Raw genomic sequence first — 20,334 nt, forward strand, 5'->3', positions numbered from 1 at the left:
CCACAGCACCAGAATGACAAAAAAGACTGCAGAACCCAGTGGTCATTTCCCCCCACCCACAATAAATCGCAAACACCTTCTCAATCCTCGTAAGTGCATCTTGCGTCACATGTATTTTGGGCGCTGCCTGCTTAAGAAATGGTGATGCAGTCCAGAGAATAGAAATATACATAATTGAAGATGCACAGGGCTTTTACTATACATTGCACATTTGCAAATTGATGTCCTTAACCATCTGTATTTGGTAATGCATGTATATTGATGAAATTCTTATTTGAGAGAAAGTGAAATACATATTTTAATATGAATGTAAACCACCCCTTTAAAGTGGTGGTTCACCTTTGAGTTAACTTTTTTTTTTCTATTGCTTTATACTGTAGGTTTTGTGCATATTGTGTGCCTGGACATAATCCGCTCTAGGCAGAAGTGCAGTAAATGTAATTAGGACCATGTGCACACTTGAGTTTAGGGCAGAGACAGACGAGAAGATTCGGGGAGATTTAGTCGCCCTGCGACAAAACGCCTCTTCTTCGCTGGGCTAGTCCGACCCTGTACTGGTTCAATTCACTGTGAAAATGAAATGCCACTTACAACCAGCGAATTCTGCTATTACTTATTAAGGGCAGAGACACAAGTGGAGATTCAGGGATATTAGTTGCCTGGCGACAAATCTCCTCTTCTTCAGCGACTAATCTCCCTGAACTACCTCCACGCCAGCTAGAATCTAAATCGCCGGCAGGATGGCACTTCGATCACTTCATTTTCAGAAGTCACCCGAAGTTGCCTCAATAGGAAACTGGCAGGGAGGTAGTTCGGGGAGATTTCATTTCATTTCATTTTCACAGTGAATTGAACCAGTACAGGCTCAGACTAGCCCAGCGGGATACCGGGAAAAAACCCGGTGGGCCCGACCTTCATGGGCCCCCGCCGGGCCAGACACCCTCTCCTGATCTCCTGGTCCTAAAATAAAAAAGAATTTGGGGCGCCGCACAACTCTGTTATGCGCTCCGTGCAACTCCATGTGCGCATGCGCACCATGCGCTTCATTTACGCATGTGCAGTTTTGTGTGGCGTCGTGATAGGGGGGCCAGGGGGTCTGGAGGGGGGTCCTGGGTATGAATCAAGTTTTAAAGGGACTCTGCCATCATTTTTATGGTGTACTTTTTATTTCTAAATTACAATGTTTAAATTACAAATATTTCACAATGTAACTGCTTCACAATGCTCTGTTGAATATAATAGTGTACTACTTATCTGTTTTCTGCTATTTAACTTGTGCCATTTAACACTATTTGAATAGCCTTCATTGCTACACAGCGGCTTGTTTATTTATACACAATAGTAGTGTTTCTGAAGAAAACAGATTATTTTTACCAGTGCAGGGCAAAACTACATTATATTTTTATTACACTTTCATTTTTTATGGTCTCATTGTTCCTTTACTGAACAATAATTTTAGCAGCACAGGACAATTGTGCATTATATTTTAATTACTTTAAACTAGGCATGTACCGAATCCACTATTTTGGATTTGGCTGAACCCCCGAATCCTTCGCAAAAGATACGGCATAATACCGAACCAAATCCTAATTTGCATATGCTAATTATGGGTAGTAAGGGAAATCACGTGATTTCCCTCCCTACCCCTAATTTGCATATGCAAATTAGGATTTGTATTTGCTTCGGCAGGGCAAAAGGATTCGGCTGAATCGGAATCCTGCTGAAAAAGGCAGAATCCTGGCCGAATACCAGTGCATCCCTACTTTAAACACTCCTTTAAAGGAGAAGGAAAGCTTCAAGACAGTTTATTGCCAACAGATTATCCACAATAGTGCAAGCTAGAAAGCTATAATTATTCTGCAGAATGCTTTACCATACCTGAGTAAACAGCTCTAGACACTGTCTCTGTTTGTTTAGGATAGAAGCTGCCATATTGGCTTGGTGTGACATCACTTCCTGCCTGAGTCTCTCCCTGCTCACTTACAGCTCTGAGCTCAGATTACAGCAGGGATGGGAGGAGGGAGGGGGAGAGGAGCAAACTGAGCATGCTCAAGCCCTTCCCTGGAGGTTTAAGATGAAAACAGGAAGTCTGATACAGAGGCCCATGTGTACACAATAGAAAGAAAGAAATGCTGTGTTTTCTTTTGACAGAGGACTCAGAGCAGCATTACTTGTGTATTTATATATAGACCTTTCTGATAAAGATTACTTAATTTTAACCTTTCCTTCTCCTTTAAGGCCAAAGTGCTGTTGTGAATAAGCGGTGACCCCCCCCCCCAGGGCAAGTAGTAGATGGTAGTTCACTGATAAAAACACAGAGTGGGTGGAAGCTAATAATGGAATTATGCTAATAATGGAATCATAGGCTTTTGGTAATAATGGAATTATGTGTGTCACTAGGTCTACAGGTATTGCACTGATATCATTTTGTGTTAACCTGAACTGTCTATTCTAATGTTAAAGAACACAGAAATAACAATACTTGATGGCAACAGACAATGGATGGGCTAATATAGTCCTATGAGATAGTAAATGTGGCTTTGCTTTGGTTTGTACAAAAACTGAATAAACCCTGATAAACCCTTAGAATTGTATAAAAGTAATGCTGAAACCCAACGAAAAAGACGGCAAGACAAAATTGTAAATGGGACAGATTCGCTCTAGACAAAAAAGTTGCCAAGAGGAGCTCCGGCCATCCTTTTTTCTGCTTTGGAGACATCGTTGCATTCTGTGGTGGGGATGGTGAAGGAAGCTGTTTCTGGACAGGGAGGCAGTAGAACTGCTGGCTCCCTGCTGTTGTCTTTTTCTTATTCCTGACCCCCCTATAGAAATACACACAGACACCTAAAATTAAAAGTAAACAGCATTGGTTCCTCCCTACCCTCTCATCAAGCAGCACTTGCCCGCTGGACAAAAAAAGTGAATCAGAAAAGTGACGTTCCTAGTGGTGCCAATCAGGTCCGGACTGAGAATTAAAATAGGCCCTGGCATTTCAGATACACGGAGGCCCAGTCAGCCCCCACCAGCCCCACCAGCCCACTAAATACTGACTTTCTGTGGGACCTTATAGCAGCCCCTCTGGCATTTGCCAGAACCCACAGATTGCCAGTCCGGGCCTGGTGCCAATAGCAGTTACCCCACCACTGTCGCTTGAGAACTTGTAGTTTCTGACATGGACAGACCAAAACATTGGTGCCTTTTCATGGAGTATGACAGATAAAAGTCCAAAGAAAAGACTAGCAGAGCAACAGTATGGTAAATTATGGTAGAGACAGTAACATTTTGCAAAATAAATTGTGTAGCCCCCCTTCACCAATCTGTATTGTTAAGTGGTGTGTGGTAAAGCAGTTGACTCCATGCAGAATAACATTTAGCATACAGTGTAAACATAAAAGCATATCTTATGACTGATTAATCAGATGAACCACAATAAACAAGCCGAGTGTCTATCTCAGCAGACCTTTGCTCTCTTACCTGTGTCCTAGATTCCACATATACCACTCTGTTCTGTTCCCTGAGTCAGCGTATAAATATCTGCACAGAATGAAATGCAACTACTGTATATATTCCTGCTGCTGTTGCCCCTCAGCCTACTGCACCTTTATTTATAGTACTATCTGCTTTTATTATACTTAGCATGAAACAGTGGCTAATGTTTTCTGAAGATTGGTATGGGACCTGTTATGCTTGGGGTCCTGGAATTTTCCAGATTAGGGGACTTTCAGTAATTTGGGTCTTCATATCTTAAGTCTACAGAAAAAAAATCATTCAAACGTTAATTAAACGCAATTGTATCTTGAGATCAAGTCCAAGATACTGTTTTATTATATAACAGAGAAAATGGAATTCATTTTTAATAATTAGAATTATTTGCTTAAAATGGGAGTTGGCCTTCCTGCAATTGGTTTACAGATAACGGATCCCATACCTGTATTGTCTTTGGTGCTTTTAGAGAAAGAACATGTTATGTGTTATTCACATTCAGTAATACACAGAGAGTGACTGTGCAGACAGGGTTATCCATTGCACCAAGCAAATGATATATGAATTGCAGTGTATAGAGGTAAAAGGTACTCGATCAGTAGACCTTTTTATGTGATACTATTTCATGGTTTTGCATGTATTTTTTTATTTTTATTCAATGTTTATTACAATTAGGAAACAAGAGTAGCAAGTTATCTAACCTTGGCACACATTTTATAATCATGTGGGACCTGCAAGTAAACAAACACAGGATCTTCCCGTGGGCTGGGCTCGCCATAAGGAATCTCAAAGGAGAAACGCTGCAGGAGAGTCGTGAAGAAGAGGAACAGTTCCATCCTGGCCAACTGCTCTCCTAGACAAACACGGCGACCTGGAAACAACAGTTAAAATTTAAAAGAAGTACAGAATATGAAAAATATTCAAAGTCAAACTTTCTGGAAATAAAGGGAAGTTTTAGGCTGATGACACTTGGGTCATTTTACTTCTGTCAGATGGAAAAAATAGGTTGGGATTAAAATTAACTTTAGGTAAATTACATAAAACAAATATAATGTAAATACTGTATTATAGTCATGCTTATTCAATGCTACTAATTGTACGCAGAATGCCTTATCTAGTTTTGTATTTGTATTATTATTATTATTATTATTACCAGCAGAAAATGCCATAAATGCTTCTCTTTTTACAAACTTGCCGTCGCTATCAAGAAAATGCTCCGGATAAAACTGAAAAGGCTTTTCCCAGGCTTTCTCATCTTTAAGCACAGAGGACAGGTTGGTCATAATAGTGACACCCTGTAAAAAAGCAAATGAGATGAAATTTAGCAGATCCACCCTGCTATATAACCTACTGTATACAGCATACATGACTTTCCTTATGTCCCCTAGCAGCCTACTTACATTTATTCATAGCATCCAAAATAAAGACTTTCAGTTGTTCAAGCGTAGAATCCTTTGTGATGATTTGAAGCTTTCATTAGCTAAAACTGTAGGGTATTGCCTGTACCAAGCTGGTACAGCTTTTTTTTGTTAGAGTGGGCAATCATTCACATGAAAATCTCTTGATCTAAAAATCTACTGATTTTATGGCCTTTCAGTTTACCTGTTATGTAACTACTTCTCTACCCTGTGTTATAATAGGAACTAAGAACGTACAGTATATATTTCATCAATATGTCATCTATTATAAACTACTGGAGAACTGAACTGTACTGAAGGTGGGAATTCAATAAAAAAATTTTTTTTAAATAGAATTAATAGATTTTTAGATAACCTACTTTTGGGATGAAAAAGCCTTTGATATGTGTATCTCTGTATGTCATATGTGGCACAGACAGAGGGATTATATCCGCGTAACGCTGGATTTCATGGATTACTGCATTGGTATAAGGCATCTGCAACACATCTCCCATTGTTGGCTTCCTGGTTCTTCCAATCACGTGGTCAATTTCCTCATGCACCTTTCCTAAAAGCAGGAGTAAATGCTCAGTGTTCCATAATTATTAAAGGTTTTAGAATGCTGCATTCAACAGAGAGGATGCAAGCCAAATGTGTTCCTCCATATAGTGAACCCCAGTAATGCCCAGAGAGTCCATAGACTATGAAGGGGATCAGACAAGTCCTTCCCCTGTTTTTCTGTCTGTGACATCATCCAGCCTGGTTACAGGCTGGAGAGTCATCCAATTGGCTGGGCACCCTGGGAGAGAAGGAGGACCCAGGGGGATGCCTAACTTTGGGATCAAATTCACAGGGTTACAGATAGAGCTGATAAAGGAGCCCCTGCTGCAGTAGCCAGCCAGAGCCAGAGAGAGACTGAGAGAGACTGAAAGAGTAAGCAGGGAGAGTGCAGCATGTAATGTGACTGCAGTACTAAGGGAAACTGTGTTTTGTGCTGAGCTGGACAGATTTGAGTTTCAGCCTAGAAGAAAAGGGTGCCCTCCATTCTGTTCAGGGTTGGGTGCCCGTAGCAACCCTTGTGTGTCCCTGGTGTGAGGACAGGTGTTTCTTGTGAACCTGCCATGTGGGAGCTACAACCTATATCCAAAAGGAGAGGTACATTGGAGTAGGTAGCGCTATCTGGGAAATAAAGAGCTCCGGGGAAAATGGACATTTCATGTGAACTGAACTGTGTTGTCCACCTTGACTGGAGAGAGACCGTTCTAGTTACTAAACAGAAACCTGTTTCCCCAGTGTAGGAAAATTATTGCATTGCACTGTAATACAGCTGTGAAACTATAGAATTCTCTCCCTTAATCAGATGTACTGGTAGATACATTAGATTGCTTTAAAAATTGATCAAATGGCTTTTTTTTAGGAAGCGAGAAAAAAATCTTATTAAAAATAAGATACAGGATTCGGGTCCCTAAAGACCCTGAGTTATTGTATAAACACAATTATGTACCCTTACAGAAAACCCTTCAAGAACTATATCTTAAATGGAAACCTTTATATATCTCATGGACTGGCAGAATTAATGCCGTTAAGATGACGGCCTTACCAAAAATTTTGTATCTATTTCGAACCATTCAAGTAGATCTCTCGCCACAATACATTAAACTGTTACAGAGACAAATGAGTGACTTTGTATGGGGAGGGAGGAAGCCTCGTACAGCTGCTAAGGTGTTACAACGTCCAACTTCTGTGGGTGGTTTTGGAATGCCTAACCTATCTTGTTACTTTAGAGCCTCTCTTTTGGATACTGCTGTAAAAATGCATAGCCCTTTAACTTGCAGATATTGGTTGGACTTGGAGACTTTTGAGCTGCCCCAAATTACCATTCCTCAACTGCTGTGGACTCCTCCTAGCTTAAGACCTAAAAGCTTTTTGATGTTGCCCCCTACTGCTCACATCCTTAAAGTGTGGGACAAAGCACGGTCTGACTTAGGCATCACCTCTACTATCTCCTTGAGAACACCATTACAAAGTCTCCATTACTTCATCAGTGATTTACCTTTGCAACCCTGGATTGCTAATGGAGTGCAAATTGTGAAGGACCTATTTGGTCCCAGTTCATATCTATCGTTCCAGGACTTGCAATCCAAATTCAATTTGGAAGACCGAGATTATTTTACCTATTTACGCCTTACACATTTGCTCAAATCGCATGTCCCGGGGTTTCGATCTCATCCTGTGCCCTCGTTTCTGGAGAGACTCTCAGCTACTGGCTGGTCCATGAGGGGAGTGCTTTCTAACTGCTATAAATCGCTTCTTTCAGATCCTCCAGAATACAAATATCCGTATATGATTAAATGGGACAGAGATCTTCAATCATCACTCCATCCTGATAAGTGGTTAGAGGCGGCGCAAATCTTATCTGGTGCTACTAGATGCACTAACCACTTAGAGTCCCACAAGAAATTGATTTATAGGTGGCATCTTACACCGGCAACTTTGCATAACATCTCACAATCCCATTCCCCACTTTGTTGGAGAAATTGTGGTCAGTCTGGAACTCTGCTTCATATGTGGTGGGACTGCCCACTGTCTCAGCTCATTTGGAAATCTGTGTTTACTATTATAACAGTTGGTCTTGAATTAGACATCCCCTACGACCCACAAGTGGCATTGCTAATGATGTTCCCGGACTGCGTGCCTAAGTATACGAAAAAGCTACTTTTTCACCTTTTTAACACTACCACTAGCTTGATTGCCAAATTTTGGAAACCTGGAGGACCAATTTCAATTGACCACATTTTATCAGCAATGGATGTCCGAGCGGATATGGAACTAATGGCGGCGCATAATGAGAACCGACTCCCAACTTATGATGCCATTTGGCAGCCGTGGTTAACTTACAGAGGAAAACATACTCGATAGGCCTAGAGGACCCACAGTCTGGACACTTTTCTACTTGCTTTTTATGGCCCTCTTTCTCATCTACTAATCTGCATCGAGACGAGACTCTCACTCAAAATTGAAACAGGTCCCACTACATGGTGTGACTGATCCTTTTCCCTTTCCCCCCCCCTTTTTTTTTTCTCTCTGGGAAACCTTCCGTATGTTTGTTTGTTTTTATTTGTTTCTTTCTCATACTTACAGTTTGGCTGTATTTCGGATATGTGTAACTGCACATGTTTATTCCTGTTACTGCTGTTTAACAGAATGCTTCGTTTAGCTACTATGGTGACCTTGTTTATGGTGTGAAAGGTACAATGTATGTATAATATTACATTCTGTGTTGTTGTCAACATCTTTGACTGATATCAATAAAGAAGTTATAAAAAAAAAAATAAGATACAGGTACATTGGAGAGGCTTCAGATTTTATTTGCCTTTTCAGGCTAAGCTAGTAGTTAGGCAGCAGGGTGAAACTCAATGGAAGTGTGTCTTTTTTTCCCTAAATTACTATGTTGCTATGTCAGTTAGGTTTCTTAATTGGGGGTGTTACAGTCTTTTGCTGAGCTCCTTTCTTATGTAGTGTATCTGTACAAATGAGGGGTCCTGGTTTATTAGACAATTCCCAACAGGTCAGAGTAACCACAGAAGAATATGATCTACTGTATATATGAAATGACCCTTTGTGACCCTATACCCACATAATTGGTGTGGAAAATAACTTTTAAAGCTCCTTTATAGGTTGCTCATCTCCTTATTGATCCGTTCCTCAAGAGAAAAAGGCAAAAGGGTAATAAATAGTGATGGGCGAATTTATTCGGCAGGCATGCAAATTTCCACATTTCACCACCTGCAAATTGTTTCACGAAAGTGCTGCAAAAATTTGCCAGTGAAAAAAAATCACTGCAACACCTATTAACTTTAATGCATTTGAACAAAAAAGTCGCATTTGTTAAAATTGTTGTGCACATAAAAATTGTTGCGCATCAAAATTATTTTGAAGCCCATTGCCTTTGGACTAAAAAGTTGTGCAAGTAAAAATTGTCGCATGTCGAAATAATTTTGACGTCCATTGACTTCAATGCGTTTTGCAAATTTTTTGCCGTTTTGAAAATTTTTACGGAGTTTCACAAACTTTTCAGCGAACCGAAATGGGACAGATTCGTCCATCACTAATAATAAATGGCTAAAAAAAATATATATATATATTTAGCTCTTTTTATAACACAACAAACTTACTTTGCACATTTGGATACAGCAACATAAATAGCAGGCCCCATCTCAGAGTTGTGGTTGTAGTTTCTGAGCCAGCTGAAAATAAGTCAGCTGTAGTTAACAGAAGATTCTGTTCATTAAAATTACTGTCTTTAACTCCTTTTGCCTAAAAGAGAGAGAGTATCTTAATGTAGGGTAATGTAGTATATGGTGAATATGCTTTAAATGTGCTCCCCTGAAGTTTCTTCCAGTTACTGTCAATTATCAGCATTTCTACAGTACTTACACACAGGAATTTTTTGTGTGTTTTTGATCCATTTTAACACCAGAGTTGCAGGTTTTGGAGTGTCTATGTGCAGACTAACTGATTCCCTTTTATTCTGCCTGGTTGAACCTCTGAGAGATCAGGTCTGTGGTTTGTTTTTGGTGAACACACTGGATTTTAATGCCGATCAAAATATATTAAAACAGAGAAATGCATGTTGAACTGAGAAAAATGCACTTCTACTAAAATGCACATACAAACACAAGCATATTAAAACACTCACTCAGGAGAACTCTATCAGTATTGGTAGGAACCCATAGGTTTACTAATGTCCCTATGGCTTTAAATCCCTACACTTCCTTATCTCCCTAGTTGCTGGGCAGATGCCCATGTATCTAGTTATCTAATTGACATATTTCTGTTATTGGCCTACATACCTATGACCACTTCCTGCCACACTTTAATATAGTGTCTGTTAGGGGTGGAGCTTTCTCTTTTTGCATCTATTCCAGGGAGCCTGGTACACCAAGGCCCAGTAAAGCTGTTCTGCCCAAGAGGGACCAGTACCCAGGGTTGGACTGGAGGGCCTGGGGCCCACTGGGGCTGCTTCCCTCAGGGCCCCCCTCTGGCCCCCCATGCGTGCACATGCACGTGCACTGTGTTTTTGCCGCAACCTGCAAAAAGCTACTCCTTGTTACTTTAAGAGTTGAATTTCTGGTTATTAAACTGGAAATTTGTCTCTTCTAGCGCAAAAGACACATTGCAGGAGCCGCCTTCAGGTGGCAAGGGGTACAGAACCACCCCTATCTCTGAGTCTGCCTAAAGTGAAGGGACTGTAGCTGGATAGGGAATCAGGCTAAAATCTATTCTCCCTGATCACTCCACAGTATGGGATCTGGACCACGACTGGGCATTTCATCGTAGAGGTGCACCTTAAACTTCCCTAGCTGCTTTCACATAGTGCCACATTTTGCTGGCTCTGCCTAAGAATTTTAACATCTAGCACATAGCGAAGGTCCAGCCTTATGTGTTAGTCAAGTGTAACCCTTGCTCTGCTGTTTAGCTGGACATTAACCTTTATTGGTCTAATATAGTCCAAAACAGCATTGCAATTAGTTTTAGAATATATATCCATTTCTTTAATATCTAGATAAAAGGTAATAATCCACACTTTTTTTTGCCCCAAGTAGAATCATGAAGTACTGAGTACTGTCAACTTTTCCTTCTGCCCTGCTCTCTGTTTTAGTGTGTTTCATTCTGCCCCCCCCCACTACTTCCACATTGTATTAAAAGATACCCTGGATAACATTTGTCTGACCATCACTGAACATTCATACAGTTAGTGGAAGGTTATGTTTCTTCTCTTCTTCAAAGCCCCAATGGTTTGCTTAGGACCTCCTTGAACAGAGGGTGAGGTTGCCAAGCCAAACCATGTCACCTCTTTCCCCCTACCCACCCTAAACTCAAAACTTTTCACACTCACATTTTCCAAATCTTAACTTCATTTGTAAGCTTTTCCTTTAATGGTTAGTCCTAAATAAAGGGTCCCCAGGGTTCTTCCTGGAAAGCCACCTTTTTGCCAGCTGTCACTTGGCTCTTTCTTTATTGCAATATATATCTCTTATCTACTGTTTTAATAAATCCTACCTCCTGATAGTATGGTAACTCAAGGTTCAGTTGCTATTCTTCTCTATCTCCAGGTATTCCTGTGTAAACTTACCTTTTCCATCTCAAGCATAAAGGCATCAATAAAATCCCTTGTGTGCCCAGAATCCCATGTTTGCTGATGATCTTTGATAATTTCTTGTAGATATTTAAGCATACGTATCTGAGGTTGGAAAAACATCTTGGCTAGGCCTGGAATCTTAGATGACCATGGAAGTGAAGCTATAATCAAGATTCACAAAATAAAAGCAATATAGTGTCAGTGTAACACTGTAAATATACAACCTATATTAAATTATAACTTGGTTTTTATCAATCTCCCATGAAATAAACTCGTTTAAAGGCAGGCCATTTAGGATTATTAGGTATCCTCTAAATAAACAAAGGTATAGGGTTGTTACTGCAAAAATAGTTTGGGAAACCCTATAATGATATTAGGTTACTACATGATATAAACAAATCAGAGTATGTTATGTGTTGCACTTATACAAAGGAGAAGTAACAAGTTACTTATTTTTTATTAAATGCACCCTATTCTGAATGGCTGGAATTATTAAAGTGACTGACACTTTACAAGCTGTAAATTTGTTTTTCTTCAAGGTTAACATCACTACTCTTTATCAACTTAGTTGCTCTTCTGTGGACTTTCTCTTTCTAAATAATTCCTCTTTTTTTTTTTTGTTTCAATATTTCTTTATTGCAGAAATTCAATATTTACAACTCAGTGCAGTGATAAGAAAGAGAAAAAAAAAAAAAGTCCATGTATACAAGCATTGAAATCAACAGATTGCAATAAAACACAGTACACACAATACGACTAACCGACACATGAATAGGTGCTATAAGCCACTGAGAATGTAAACATATCAATAAGCAAGGCAGTCAAAAGGTTTTTTTCGTTTAACCAGGGTAGGTGTGAGAGGAGGAAAAGAAGAAACGGAAAGAAACAACAAGACTGGAGAAAGGAAGAAGGAAGAAGGAAAGAGAGGGCGAAAGGAAGAGGGGGAAGAAAGAGGGAAAAAAAAAAAAAAAAAAAAAGGGGGGGGAAGGAAAAGACCTTCATACACTGCACCAATCAGTATACAAACAAGATAGTAGCAAAACTATACCAGGACATCGGCCTTGTTACTGCATATGGCCTACTAGTAGGCTAAGACATCACGATCAAATCTCTCGGGGTGACGGTAATGAATCCAGGGGTCCCAAACTTTCGTGAATTGGGCCTGTTTATCCTGTGATATGCTAGTGAGTTTTTCCATAAGGAAAACGGCATCAATTCTATTTTTGACAGCAGAGAAATGTAAATGGGGAGTCAGCCAAGCTTTGGCAATGGTTTGCTTAGTGGCAGTGAAAAAATGCGTGATTAATTTATATTGCGATTTACGTAGCGCCTCTATTGGTTTGTTCAGTAATGCTTCCATCGGGCATTTAGGTAAATTTACTTGCAATACCGTATATATTAATTCGTAAACCCTAGCCCATAGACGTTGTGCCCTAGTACACTGCCAAAATGTATGTAACATTGTGCCTGGTAAGGCACAGCCCCTAAAACAGTGAGGATTAGCACCTTGTTTCCATTTGGCTATGCGAGTAGGCACCAAGTACCATCTACTTAAGACCTTGTATGAGGTTTCTTGCGCCAATATATTAACAGAAGTGTGCATCGTATTTGTAAAAATAGCTTGCCAAGTTTGCTCATCCAAATCTTGAGATAATTCTGCCATCCAAGATTTAATATATGTAAGGGAAGCTATAGGTTGTGAAGTAGTGCTTTGTCTGTATAAATAACTGAGGGATCCTTTCATGAGGGGACGATGCAAACACAATGACTCAAAAAATGTGAGAGGGGAAAAAGAACATCTCTTCTCTAGAGAAACTAAAAAGTGCCGTATTTGAGTATAACGGTATTGTTCTCGAACAGGAATGGCGTACCTATCTTGTAGGATCGTCCAGCTAAGGGCTTTATCATGTACTAAATAGTGGCGAATATGAGTGAGTCCTGCATCTATCCACCATTTGAATTGTCGAGGATCCAGGCCCGGTGGAAAGTCTGAATTATGAAATAAAGGTGCTAAGGGTTTATGTTTTGATAGCCAATGAGGTTTAGAATTTATGGTCCGCCATATAGCTAAGGTATGATTAATAGTGGGAAAGTTCTTGTGAGATTGTAATACGGCAGGAATCCAAAGGATATCCCCAAGAAAACTACAGTGACAAATACTCTGTTCGATCAAAACCCATTTCGGCGGATGGGAAAGGACAAACCAATGCAACAATTGAGATATCTGTGCCGCCAAATAATATTCACGGAAGTTTGGGACACTCAAGCCACCCATTGACCTATGTCTATATAATATTGCTTTAGCTATTCTCGGTCGTGTAGCACCCCAAATAAACTTGAGGCATGCAGTTTGTAACCTTGTCATCAAATCAACTGGCGGGGGAACAGGAAGGGTACGAAACAGGTACAATATACGGGGTAGTATACTCATTTTTACAATGTTGATCCTACCGAACCAAGACATTGAAAACTCTTCCAAGAGTCTAAGTCATCCATTAATTTTCTAATAAGGGTTTTGTAGTTATTAACACTCAACGTGTTGTACGAATCAGTAATACATACCCCTAAGTATTTAATCGAGGTTTGCACCCATTCAAAATCAAAGTTCAATTCTAAAAGTTTCTTCATAGCAGGGGAAATGTTAATCGGTAAGGCCTCAGATTTTGAAACGTTAAGTTTAAGCCCAGAAAGTAATCGAAATTTGTCCATGATATTAAATAGGTTCGGCAATGATATCAATGGTTTGGAAACAGTGAGCAACAAGTCATCTGCATATAAACAACATTTGTATTCCTGTTGTGCTACAGAGATACCCGATATGTCAACATCCTGTCTTATCCAGGCAGCCAAGAATTCCATTGTCAGAACAAACAATATTGGCGACAGTGGGCACCCCTGCCGCGTACCTCTCTCTATTACAATGGGAGTGGAAAGAAAGCCACGAAACTTCATTTGTGCCGTAGGAGAATTATACAGTGCTTTGATATGAGACAAAAAAGTCGGAGGGAACCCATATCTACCCAGGGCATATTTAAGAAAATCCCATGACAGAGAGTCAAAAGCTTTCTCTATATCCAGAGAGAGGAGCACAGTAGGCGTGCCCCTCTCTCTGGCCCAATGTACCAAATCAATAACCCTGCGAATGTTGTCTGTTGGTTGCCTGCCAGGCACAAAACCAGCCTGGTCTCTGTCTAACAAGGTATTCAGAAACACATTGATACGTTTCGCCATGATTTTTATAATTCCTCTTTTTAGGTAATGGATAGCATGCCATCGGGGCCTTACCATTGCTTAATAATGGTGAAAAATTACCTTTCCCCATGAATTAATACACTTTTTAAAAAATATATAGGACAGTATATGCTCATTGCCATTACTTATACAGCTACTTTTATTATCCACAAGTTTTCCTATGTAGGTCATCAAGAATTCCTCAGGCCCCCCCTGCTTGAAGATTGCTTAAAGGAGAAGGAAAGCTACGGAGGCATTTTATTGCCAATAGATTAGCTGCAATAGTGCAAGCTAGAATGCTATATTTATTCTGTAGAATGTTTTACCATACCTGAGTAAAAAGCTCTAGAAACTCTCTCTTTGTTTAGGATAGGAGCTGCAGTATTAACATGGTGTGACTTCACTTCCTGCCTGAGTCTCTTCCTGCTCTGGGCTCAGATTACAGTAGAGAAGGGAGGAGGGTGGGGAAGAGGAGCAAACTGAGCATGCTCTTGCCCAGGGCAATGAGGTTTAAGCTGAAGGCAGGAAGTCTGATACAGAAGCCCATGTGTACACAATAGAAGGAAAGAAATGCTGTGTTTCTTTTGACAGGGGACTCAGAGCAGCATTACTTTGGGGGTTTACTGGTATATTTAGATGGACCTTTCTGATAAGACTAACTTAGTTTTAACCTTTCCTTCTCCTTTAAAGTGAAATTTGGGGTGAAAATTTTAAATTGGCTATATTAGATGGAAGTGTCGTTATTTTTAGATCAATGCCTCACTTGGTACAAACCAATATGAATTCTTAAAATCAATGGAATTTCTTCTCATGGGATCTGAAGCCAAAATATAATCTAGCTAAAAATGCTGTATTTTATATACATAAGAGCATGTGAGCGTGTGCTGTGATTTAGTAGGGAAAAAGATGAGAACGACTGAGAGAATCTTCTGAGGCACACAGGCTCTGGTTACCTAAAATGTAATTTGTTAAATTTTTGAATTATCTTATTAAAGGACAAGGAACCCATTGATAATGATATAGTGTCAGGAGATCTATTTTTTACCTATCTCAGAAGGGCTGATGTTTTTATTTTCAAATAAGCGATGGTTTTCCTGTACTGCTGTGTTCAAGTGCACATAATTGCAGAGATAGAGCCGCATTGGCTTTTGTGATTAGCGCTTGTATAGTTCTCTTGCGTGAAAGCAGCAGGCGCATGTGCAAAAATGTATGAAATCTACTACAACACAGGAAATAGTATCAGACTGGTTTATAAATGTTAATATGTCTTAAAGTAAATACATGAAATTAAAAACATTTTCATTTTCTTTCATTACCTGGGGCACTGTCCCAGATTCTGCTTTTACACTTTCTTCAATTAGACACAGCAGCTTCTGGAATGTGTGATCGTCATATTCAAACCGTTCACCAAATATGATAGAGCAGATAATGTTACTAACTGCTGTGTTCAGTAAAATATGTGGGTCAAAGGGACGACCTGTGAAAATCCAGCATAAATTATAAGAAAACATCACTTCCAAATGTTTGCTTCACCCAAATGGGCTACTAAATTCATTTTTGCTTAGGACAAAATTTGCAAACTGGGACACAATATAAATGTGTAAAATACATGAAAAAACCCAGAACCTTTATGAAGTTAAAGTACACAACATGGAACTGAAAATCTAGCAATGCTTATGGTTAGGCACAGATTTGTGCACATCTGTCTGTTGTCTGTATTGCTCAGTTAAGAGTTTATATCCAGGCAGAATTGGAATCCTTGGCCCTTGTGTATTGGCCGACCCGTCACTGTTTGTCACTATTCCCGCCCCCAGGTTGAGGTTCCTATAGATCAGTGATTCTCAAACTGTGGGGCTTTCTCATAGCAGTGATTAGGAGGCCAGTTGGGGATCAGAGAGTAAGTATTTAGTTTGAATCCCTATTTACTTCCCTAGAAATTCCTGGAAGCTTAGCTTCAGGGTAGGCCAAATGTAAGTCAAAGGTACAACCTGCAAAAATCCAGCATAAAGCATTAGAAGACTTCACTTACAAACGTTTGCATCACCTAATAGGCTACTAAATTCTTTTCTCCTGCAGATGCAATTTTGCAGAATGGGGAAATATAAGGAGGAAACTTTTTCTTATATCTATAAAGTTGCTAGATAAGGGGGCTCTGAACCAATGTTTTACCTCAGAAGGGAATTGAACCTGAAATTAAACCATCACGGTGGGCCAAAGTAGGATTCCCCGATCTCTGGCCCCTGGATTAATGGCTTTATCATAATGGGGATGTATGGAGACCTGATGTAAGAGGACCACATCAATGCGCTAATGTGGTCCTTGCCCAACAAGAATTTCAAACCTGACCAATCGATAACTGCCTGGTATTTGCCCAGATATCAGCTGGGCAGGACCTCTTGAGGATCTCTTAAATAGTCCAATAAGCTGCAGAGTCCTCAGCTTTTGTTGCCCAGTGTATGGGCAGCTTTAAACATAGCAACCTGTAACAATAAAGGACAACTAAAGGCTTTCACTAAAAGTTACTCTTCACACAACAAATTCAGTGCATGATAAGCAGTAAAATTGGATCATGTCAGATTGTTTAACATTCAGGACCTGCTTCAGGTCAATTAATTGTATCATCAGTCAACTTAAAATGCTGTATGTGTGCAACAAAATATTATCTGCCTCTATCACATAGAAAGTGTATTGAAGAATTGTAAAGACTGTAAGAATGAAATATAAACCATGAAATTTGTTAACAAAAGTTCTGTGGAAAGGGCTTTGACTCTTGTCTCAAAATGAATTATTCTGTGGCCTATTTTCTTATTGGAAATCTTTAAAAATAACTCTAGTTTTCTGACCTTGCTCAGACTGGAACGCGGCACACAGGTACCCAGCTTCTTCTCTCACTCTCTCCTCCAGGGATTTTTTTCCCATCCCAAAATCCCTCAGTGTAGACAAGGTAAATCTTCTTAAATCCTTCCAAGATTGGCCATAATTTGCTAACACCACAGCTGGTTAAGAGACACAAAAATAACATTCATTTGGAGTCTTCTTAATTGGACATTGACACTGCATAATTAATAATGCCCCATATCCAGAAATCCCAGTCTCAAGTATTCCAGATAAAAGATCCTATACAGGTATGAGATCTAATATCCAGAATTCTTGGGTTTTCCATATAAGGAATCCATCGTTAATTTGGATTACCATACTTTAAATCTGATAAAAATCCTTTACACATTAAATAATCCGAATGGGATTTTTGATACCAATATGGAATAATGCAGTTTAATTAGCATCAAGAACAAACTGCTGTTGTATTAATACAGAAAAAAATATCAAATTCTTAAACAGAATGATTTGATTAAAATGAAATCCATTGGAGATGACCTTCCTTTATTTTTGAATTTTCTGAATAGCAGGTTTCCAGATAATGGATCCCATACCTGTATTTATTATTATATGCTCCTAGTGGTTTATTTGTACATAAAGCACCATATATGTGCCCTGTATTTATTGTACCTGATATAAGTAAAGCTCTCATTTACATGGAGATTTAAATTCTCACTACCTTTGTTGTTTCCAACAAACCCAAGGATTTCAAACATGTGGAATTCTGGACGATCTGCTGTATCCTCTGACTTCTGTATTAAAGCCTCTTTCATTACTTCCAATCCATTGAGCACCACCATGGGTTTCCAAAAGACCTGCAGGCTCATCACATCCCCATACTGTTTAGAGAGCTGGAACAAGGAGAGATAAAAGTAATGTATATGCTGTATAAAACTGTAAAAGCATGCTTATGCCTTATTTTAATACAGTAGCTAAACTAGAACTAGCTGACAAATAACACTGGTTCAGTTACCAGCTAGTGCTAGAACTTAAACACATGAATCTTAAAGGGATAATAGTGCTGCTCCAGCAGAATTCTGCACTGAGATCTGTTTCTCAAAAGAGCAAACAGATTTTTTTATATTTAATTTTGAAATCTGACATGGGGCTAGACATATTGTCAATTTCCCAGCTGACCCCAGTCATCTGACTTGTGCTATGATAAACTCTTCAGTCACTCTTTACTGCTGTACTACAAGTTGGAGTGATATCACCGCCCTATCTCCCCCCCCCCCAGCAGCCTAACAACAGAACAATGGGAAGGTAACCAGATAGCAGCTCCCTAACACAAGATAACAGCTCCCTGGTAGATCTAAGAACAGCACTCAATTGTAAAATCCAGGTCCCACTGTGACACATTCAGTTGCATTAAGTAGGAGAAAGAACAGCCTGCCAGAAAGCAGTTCCATCCTAAAGTGCTGACTCTTTCTGAAAGCGCATGACCAGACAAAATGACCTGAGTTGGCTGCCTACACACCAATATTACAACTAAAAAAAATACACTTGCTGGTTCAGGAATGGAATTTTATATTGTAGAGTGAATTATTTGCAGTGTAAATAGTGTAATTTAGAAATAAAATCTACATCATAAAAATCACGACAGAATCCCTTTAAATATGACATACAAAAAGGGAGAAACTTTCTTTATATGTTATACTGTATATCACAGCAGCAGGAGAGGTGAAAATGCAAGGTTGCCATGTGAAATGTATGCTACATGGAGATTCATAGTTTAATAGCAACAATATTCAGTCTGTGACAAGTAAACAGTAAAATATTAATTACAACAAAGACATCCACATGGAAAAAAAAAGCACTTTGAGGATTACACTTACCTGTTTGAAGCTGTTGTGTAGGTTTCTAAAGTTTAACTGCAGTAGATTCCCCACAAAGGGCTTGGAAGGAGGGCTTGGTGGGAAATTTTTGCAGGGTTTCCTGCTCTTCATGTAATCCAGCAGCAGAAGGCACAGGGTGCAGATAATGCCCAGTGTGAAGACATTACACCCAAAGGCAAATGAGCAGAGCTGGGACAAAAGGCTCATGGTTTCAAAGTCCCCTGTAGAATTAGTTTTTGTGCTTGGTGTGATCCTCCTTCATCTACACTTGCATTCAATATACTGTGTATCTCATCTTTTTACCATTCCTTTCATGCGCTGTATAGAACAATATAGAAATATCACAGTTTTTCCCTAGTGCTTCTGAACCTTTTCAGCACTAGATATGAACTGCTCTGAACCCTGCCAGTAATACACCTAATGCTGATTCCTCTGTAAACTCTCCAGTAGATCTTGTTTTGCACGGAAACAGGAAGGACTGGCTGCTCACAACAGCTCACACTTTACTGCCAGCTTGAACAATCCAATCAGTATCAACTTCCCTGTTCTGTGTGCTGGTCAAAGTGGAATCTGGATTACAACCCTGTACGGATAAAGTTCCTGAATACTTGCCAAGCCCAATTCATATTAAGTTCTCCCTCTGCTGGTAACATTAAGATTGTTATTGATTGTTATAGCACATGTGTAGCCAAATCTGTGGGATTCCAATACAGGTATGGGACCTGTTATCCAGAATGATTGGTACATGGGGGTTTCTGGATAACGGATTTTCCGTAAATTAAATCTTCATACCTTTAGTCTACTAGAAAATCATTTAAACATTAAATAAACCCAATAGGCTGGTTTTGCTTCCAATAAGGATTAATTAGTTGGGATAAAGTACAAGCTCCTGTTTTATTATTACAGAGAAAAAGGAAATTGATTTTAAAAATCTGGATTATTTGATTATAACCAAGTCGATGGGAGACGGGCATTCTGTAATTCGGAGCTTTCTGGATAACGGGTTTCCGGATAAAGGAGCCTATACCTGTATTACTTTTTTTGGTTTCAATAATTTTTATCGAATTTTATATTTATATAAATAATTTCTTGTCACAATGGTCAGATTTATAAACAAACCATTACGTTATATGATAGCTGTACAATCGTGTGACACATTTACAATAATGATTTGACAAAATATTGTGAATTACAAAGTAAATCCAAACATACGGGAAAGAGAAGTGTAAGTAAAATCCCTAATCCCCTTTCTTTCTGTACCCTTCCTTTCTCCTTTCTTTTTTTGAGAATTTAATATAAAGAGAAAAACAAAAAAGTATAACTAAAAACAAACAATTACTTTTGTTTGTTGTGTCTTAATGCCTCAAGC

General features: G+C 39.3%; 1 protein-coding gene across 1 annotated transcript; it reads right to left on the reverse strand.

The window, feature by feature from the left end:
- Nucleotides 1–4,131: 4,131 nt before the first annotated feature.
- On the reverse strand, nt 4,132–19,361 carry cyp2d6.S (cytochrome P450 family 2 subfamily D member 6 S homeolog). Its single transcript, NM_001093574.1, is given in 9 exon segments — nt 4,132–4,354; nt 4,637–4,778; nt 5,261–5,448; nt 9,056–9,197; nt 11,017–11,190; nt 15,570–15,730; nt 17,097–17,249; nt 17,810–17,981; nt 18,966–19,361. Coding segments are annotated over 9 exon segments (1,518 nt in total). The 5' UTR covers nt 19,173–19,361; the 3' UTR covers nt 4,132–4,175.
- Nucleotides 19,362–20,334: the final 973 nt, after the last annotated feature.

Source organism: Xenopus laevis, chromosome 4S (genome assembly GCF_017654675.1).
Source record: "Xenopus laevis strain J_2021 chromosome 4S, Xenopus_laevis_v10.1, whole genome shotgun sequence".
NCBI classification, from domain to species: domain Eukaryota; kingdom Metazoa; phylum Chordata; class Amphibia; order Anura; family Pipidae; genus Xenopus; species Xenopus laevis.